The sequence below is a fragment of the Brassica oleracea genome, chromosome C4 (genome assembly GCF_000695525.1).
Source record: "Brassica oleracea var. oleracea cultivar TO1000 chromosome C4, BOL, whole genome shotgun sequence".
In the NCBI taxonomy this organism is placed as follows: Eukaryota; Viridiplantae; Streptophyta; class Magnoliopsida; order Brassicales; family Brassicaceae; genus Brassica; species Brassica oleracea.
In genome coordinates, this window is record NC_027751.1 from 7,820,642 (window position 1) to 7,827,727 (window position 7,086).

General features: G+C 32.8%; 1 protein-coding gene across 1 annotated transcript; it reads right to left on the minus strand.

Moving 5' to 3' along the window:
* Positions 1 to 5,885: 5,885 nt before the first annotated feature.
* On the minus strand, positions 5,886 to 6,831 carry LOC106339995 (transcription repressor OFP6-like). Its single transcript, XM_013778853.1, has one exon. The coding sequence runs from the start codon at positions 6,705 to 6,707 to the stop codon at positions 6,135 to 6,137; it is 573 nt and encodes a 190-aa protein (XP_013634307.1). The 5' UTR covers positions 6,708 to 6,831; the 3' UTR covers positions 5,886 to 6,134.
* Between the last annotated feature and the right edge of the window lie 255 nt (positions 6,832 to 7,086).

Below are 7,086 nucleotides of genomic sequence, written 5' to 3' on the forward strand. Positions count from 1 at the left end.
ATTCATTTATCAAATTAACCCTAATAAATGTGCCTTACAAGTTACAAGTTACAACTTACAACTTACAAGCCTAGTTGGATCAAGTATAGTACGCAGATCAGCAGATGGAGTTGCATATTTTAGTTATTGGATTTTTGGTTGCGAACTTTTGTGGATGAATCAGTGTTTCTAAATTAATCAAACCAAACTGAAGCGAACCACCTTGTCAGATCGGTCAAATTCTTATTTCAAAGAGCATATGGGTTGGTTTGATTCCACAAACCATCATATACATACATGACCAGCAAACATAGGCTAATCCATTTAACTAATTTAAACAGAGACATAAGATATAATATAGGTTAATAAATAAGAATTGCTTAAACAAACACACGTATATATGATTTCGTTATGCTCAAACATGCATGTCTGTGGCCTAAAACAGAATTGATATGTGACTACGCAAAAAAACCTTTATAATCCGACTAATGATCATAACTTTTGTTTTTGAATGATCATAACTTTGGATTTTGTAGTAGTTTTGAAACGAACAAAGTGGCTTCTGATAAAAAAAAAGAACAGGTGGTATATTTAGTTACAAATTTTTTATTTATTTTTTGTAACTGTAGTTACAAATTATTTTGTTTGGATGATGAGATAAAAATAATTCTATTCAAACTTCTCATTTCTTTTTTCAGTTGTGTGTACGCAATTAAATTAATAAACATCTTCTGTTTGATTTGAGATCGTTGAAATTTGATATTTATTTTCGAAGTTTCAAAATTTTAAAAGAGCTTCATGTGTCATACATGAATAATTTAGTTAAATAACGTTTTCGAAGTTTTGAATGAGCGTACAACAAATTGTATTTGAGGGAGTGCTTAAACTATTTATAACCAAGTGTCTCGTCTAGTTTTGGCTTAGTCGTCTGTCACTTACTAACGACACAATTTTAACTTTTAAAGGATGAAAAACAAGTTTGTTAAACTATATATCATGATAAAAAAAAAAAAATTCACAAAAATATATTTGAGATTTTTCTTTGTAAGTTATTTAAGATATAAAACTCAAAATGATGTTTAATAAGTATGTATATAAAGATATTGTATTTTGATAAAAACATCAGTTAGAATGATTAAAAAATTAGAATATTTATATTTTAACTATAACATTAATTTGTATTTTTTTTTTATATCGATTCGGCCTTTTTGGTCCAAACAATACTTTCGTGATTCACACATTTTATTCTTTAAGTGTCTGGTTGGATTTTACATATATTGCCTTGTCTTTGACCGAGTATTCCAGCTATTTAAATGTTTCCAGCAGTTAAATAAAGTTCTTAACATTGTTTAGTTGAAGGCTTGAAGCTGATAATGAACCAGAAATTTAGTCGGACTGTAGAACTGAGTAGGTCACTAGATAGAACTAATAATTACAAATATTTAAAAGGATGGATCCTAACCGAAGGTGTAAGAAGCGTTCGCCCACAGTATCAATAGAAAAAACAAAGTCATGAATCATGATGAATAAGAATACACAGAGGAAAAAGAAAAAACAAAGTCATCATGAATAAGTAATACAGAGGAAGAAGTAAATTTGCTGTAGTAAAATGGTACATTGAAGTTTCTGCCTCACCATTTATTACTCTGTTTCTAATTATTACGAATATCAAATCCCAATGCGCTCGCATTTCTTTTACCGTCCAAGGCCAATATGTTCTCTCCTTTTCTCTGAATAGTGTATCCATTGTAGAAATACATGGAAGTATTGAAAAAATACTCTTGTGGGCCAGTAAGGAAACATTATGGAATAGAAGTATTAGTAATATACTACTACTGCGGGTATTGCATTTTCCTCTTTTAACTAGTAATATACTACAACCTAAAAATGAGAAAGGAAGTTTTGATTCTAATCTGAAATATATAAACGTATGAAATTAGTAACTTTTAAACGAATAGTGCTTTCATTTAATACAATCCTGTTTAAGAGAAATGCTTTCATTATTTTTAGTCTATTTGATGTTGCATACTAGTAATATATTGCCCCCTCCCCCCAATTGGGATTTTTTACTGAAACCCCACTATACGAAAGATCTTTCAGTAATTGAAACACGCTAAATGGTAGTTCACTCGAAATAAATTACAGGAAATAAGTATATTTTAATAATGTAGCTACGTTGTCAATTTAATTATGTTATGCTTCTTCGTCTGTATTAGCAATTTCAACAAATCGATATATACAGAATGCTTCCAGAATAGATCATACAGCCTGAATTTGGCAACAAAAGTATTAACATTAAAGACTGATATACAATTCGAGATTGGTATTCAAGATATATACTAGCGCACACGGCCAAACTCTTGGTATACAGTTAGTTACAATCTTGTTGCTGAATGCTCATCTTCATCAGGCTTCGACATGTTAATACATCTTAATTAAGGTAGCACATGATGTACGCAAAAAATATGTCGTTAGTAGTTTTGAGCCACATTGAAGACATACTTATTTGACATGTTTGGATACTAGTCCTTAATGAGCACACTTCTAGTGGCTGGTCCCCCCCCCAAATCACACCAAAACTTTGGCTCCATACCAAAGCCAAATTTGGTTTTCTGTTACCCCAACAAATGCATACTGCAAATAAGTAACACCGTTCATTTTTTTTTTCAGAAGTAGTATTTATCTATTATAGATGGGTAGATGCTAGGGCTGTTCAATATGGCAAAACCGAACCGTACCGTACCGAACCGAACCAAACCGAAATAGATAATATGGTTTGGATTTGGTATATACCATACAAACCGAATGGATATAATTTTAAAAAAACCGTAGGATTTGGATATGGTTCGGCATATAACCGATAAAACCGAACAAACCGAATAAAACCGATAAAAAAATAGAAACATGTAAATATGTATATATTTTATAACAACGTATGAAAATCATAAGTTAAGTTTTTTTGCTAATAATTATTACCATATTTTTTACAGTAATAAAATAATCCTGATTTGTAAAACACTTGAACTATAATTAAATAACAATTCATCGCAAACATGCTTCTTATTTTCTTAGTCTTCTTTTGATCTTTTTGCTTTAATTTAACATTGACTAAATTGAAATAAAGATTATAAATTTGATGATAACAATTAGTGGAAGTTCTTCACAATTTTTTTTATCTATAAACGAATATAATTTCGTGTTTAATAGAAGAAACATGACTTTGATGAACGCTAAATATGAAAGAATATAATAACTTATTTTTTGTGCTTCGTGCTTTTGTTTTATTTTTTTTTTTTTATTTTTATTATCAAAATTTGAGCTTTGATTTTAATTATAGATTTGATTATTTTATTAGATGATAGAAACATTTTTTATTTTTGTTCTTTTATTTAAACTTATAATATTTTTTAATAAATGAATGTGCTGACAACAAGACTCTAAAATTTATATAATATGATCTCAAAATAAAAAATTATGTTTTTTGGTATAAAACCGGATAAACCGAAAACTGACATTATATAAGCCGAACCGAACCAAAGTAAATATGGATGTAGAATGGTAGTTATATTTTACTAACATAAATACCAAAAAACCGAAAAAATCGAACCGAAACCGAACCGATATCCGGATTGAACACCCCTAGTAGATGCATACATAAAATTAAATCTATCTCTATTTTAAAACTATTTATTTTAAAAGGAAAGATAAAGATTGATTGGAGATGTTGTAATGGGCTATTTTGAAAAAAAAAACGATATATAATGCTTTATTTACAGATATTCACAAGACATGTGTGATTGTGTGGTTCATATCTACAAAAAAATTATAAACCTAAATATTATCTATCGCCCATTTCGTACATTCATCATTCTTTGACAGTGTCTTACGTGATAGTATAAATGACTTTAAAATTTGTTACTACGATCTTACGTTTCCGCACATCCGTACTCTAAGGATAAATAAACAAAAAGAGTTCACGTGGATTTGTTTTCGGAAGGTTCACGTCATCATTGTAATGAGAGTCACGAGTGCACAAAATCTTTGAAATATCTGTTCTTATTCGATTTTAGCCGATTACAACTAAAAAAATCAACGTATAAGCATGTAGTGATATTATATTATAAATTCCAACATAATTATTTGTATATTGGCTGTAGCCAGAAAATTTGTTGCCATGTAGCGTAGTTCCATAAGATATTTCTAAACTGCTTTGATTTAAATATTTGATATAGTCTTTTCATAACCGAAGCTTTATGCATCGAAGTTCATATTTGTCCTGGAGCATATTACCTATAACAAGATAACTAAAAGGGAATGCAATTAAGCTTGCGTGTTATGTGTGAAATTCGGAACTCTTCTCAAGACAGTTATCTTTGTACATTTACATTTTACTTGTTAGTTAGCGTATGAAACTATCTATCATGCTATAGACTATACAAGTTGCCGAAAAGTTATCCAAGTCGCATAATATAATCGCATACACCATCTACATATAACCTTTCTTGTTGGTAAAAATGTAAAATGTCAAAATACAACTTCTTGACCCAGAAAGAGAAAACATCTAGATACGAGTTTTCTTTGTATTGCAAGTATTTTGTAAGACAATTACTTCCGAAAACGGCCATTTCCTACCCAAAGTATAGCCATATAATTCATACCCGAAGTATACGACAGTGCCAAAACATACCTCATCTTTTATATATTTTTATTTTCATACCCAATCTATTCGTTTTGTGCGAAAACCTGTCCGTTAAATGTTAAACGTCCGTTAACTCATTTTCTTAATATCAATTATATTAAAACGTTAAAAAAAATTTTAGAGGGGGAAATCGAACATTTACCACATGACACTAGCAAGGTAGCTTAACCACTGAGTTACTATAATATTTATCAATTTTATTACAAACTATCAATACGTATCTTATGAAAACATCTCTTTTTCATTATCTGATACTAATCGAAGATTTTTATCCGCTGCGAAGTCTGAGATTACAAGATTGTGTCCATCGGGTAATTGAAGGAAACCAGACCATAACGCTTTGGATGTTAAGGAGTCGGAGGTTACCAGACTTCAATCGAAGCTTAAACGACGCCGAGACCATCGGTTCCGGAGTCCTAGATGGTGGCGTTGGAGCCGTTAGTGAGGCGGAGGGAGCCGACCCTGACTGGTTGGAACCGGATGCGTAAAGGACGGAGCCGAGACATATGGTGGAGGAGAAGAAGAAGAGATGCTTACTGTAATGTTAAATAGAATAATGTTGTCAATTATTTCTAATTGTCGCACTAGCGTAATGGTTGAGTTTATTATGTGTGTACTGACTGTGTGTCTGGGTTCGATTGGCCCCTCCTCTAATTTGTTTTAAACGGACGTCGTTTTAATATATAATTGATATTGAAACGAACGTCGATTGGCCCCTTACTGTAATGTTAACTAGAATAATGTGTTCAAAAAAAAAAAAATTGATATTGAAAAAAAAAACGAGTTAACGGACGTTTAACATTTAACGGAAATAACAGGTTTTCGCACAAAATGAATAGATTAGGTATGAAAATTGAAATTTATAAAAGATGGGGTAGCCGGGACAGAATAGCCTAGTGGTAACACTAGAGTGAACTGGATCCCAAGGCACCCGGGTTCGAGTCCTCTGGGGTTCCGGAGACCGCCCATGACAAAAAAAAATAAAAATAAAAGATGGGGTATGTTTTGGCACTGTCATATACTTCTGATACGAAGGGAACATATCGTCTAGTAAACGGCCGTTTTCCCACAAGTACTTTTACCCCAAAAAGATGACACTGTAAGATAGTTTGACGTCAGATAGATATGTATTATTATCTGAGTATACATTTTTAATAGTCTAACAAAAATTATATAATCTTATGTCTATTTATAACAATATACGAAGAATATTTAAACTATAGTTTATAAAACGAAAGGTCATTTTACATAACATTCTACCATTGTAGTCGTTACACCTGGTTCAAAGACAAACAAGAGAATCCCAAAGCTAAGATAAGTTAAAAAGCCCAAACCCAATAATATGTTGACACATCGGTTCTAGTTGTTATGGATAGTCAACGTGTCAATATATTATTGGTGACATGGCATGATACTTAGTTAAAACTTAAAACTTAAAAGAGTTACATTACATCGTTCAGTGGTAATGGTGATTATGGTAATCACGTGAGGCCCGTGACGGCCCATGATGACGGACGAGCGGAGACTCTTGAACGCTACCACGGCGTTTGACGGCGGCTGAGAACACTCCTTCCCATATTTCGGAGAAGGCGCGGATGATGATGCTGTGGTGGTAAGGCTCGTTGAGTGAGAGGAAGCAGTTGAGAAGCTCCCTGAGATCGTCTTTGGAGTAAATCTCGTTCTCGAGAATCATCTGAAGCATAGACTGGCGGAAATCGAGGTAAGGGTCGTCGGAGTCTTTCTCGACGGCGACGGCGGCTGAGGGTGTGGCGGCGGAGGAGGAGGAGGTGTTGTCGGAGAACCAGTGAGTAGTGGAGGGAATGGCGGAGGAGGAAGAGACGGTGGTGGTGGTGGTGGAGGAGGAGTGGCCGTGGCCGTGGCCGTGGCCGTAAGAAGAGGAGTAGAGGCTGGGCTTTTTGGAGGAACGGTTGAAAAAAGAAGACAAGGTTGGGAACTTACAGTTGCTGCAACCGATGTTAACAACAGAGACTGCCTTAAGGACCATCTTCTTCTTGCTTTTCACCGCCATTGTTGTCTCTTTTGTGACTCTGTCTCTCTCTGACTGTAAAGATAAAATAGATTTGAGAGAGAGTGTCTGCTTGGGATTGGTATTAAAGGAAGCATGTGGGGACTGTGATGGTTTAATGAGAGGTAAACTCTTAACATTAATATTTAATTTGGTATTCAGAAACAATTTGAGATTTATTTTGAATTTGTTGAATGTTATATTATTATTTTAAACATTAGTATAGGTCTATAAATGCATTACAGCATGGGCATTAATTTGACGTTTACTTACTCTACTAATTTTTTTAAAACATATTAGATTTATTGAGTTATTTAATTTATAATAAACTATTTTATCCTGTCAAGTAATTGATAATTTAGTATGTGTCTCAGAAGTCAAA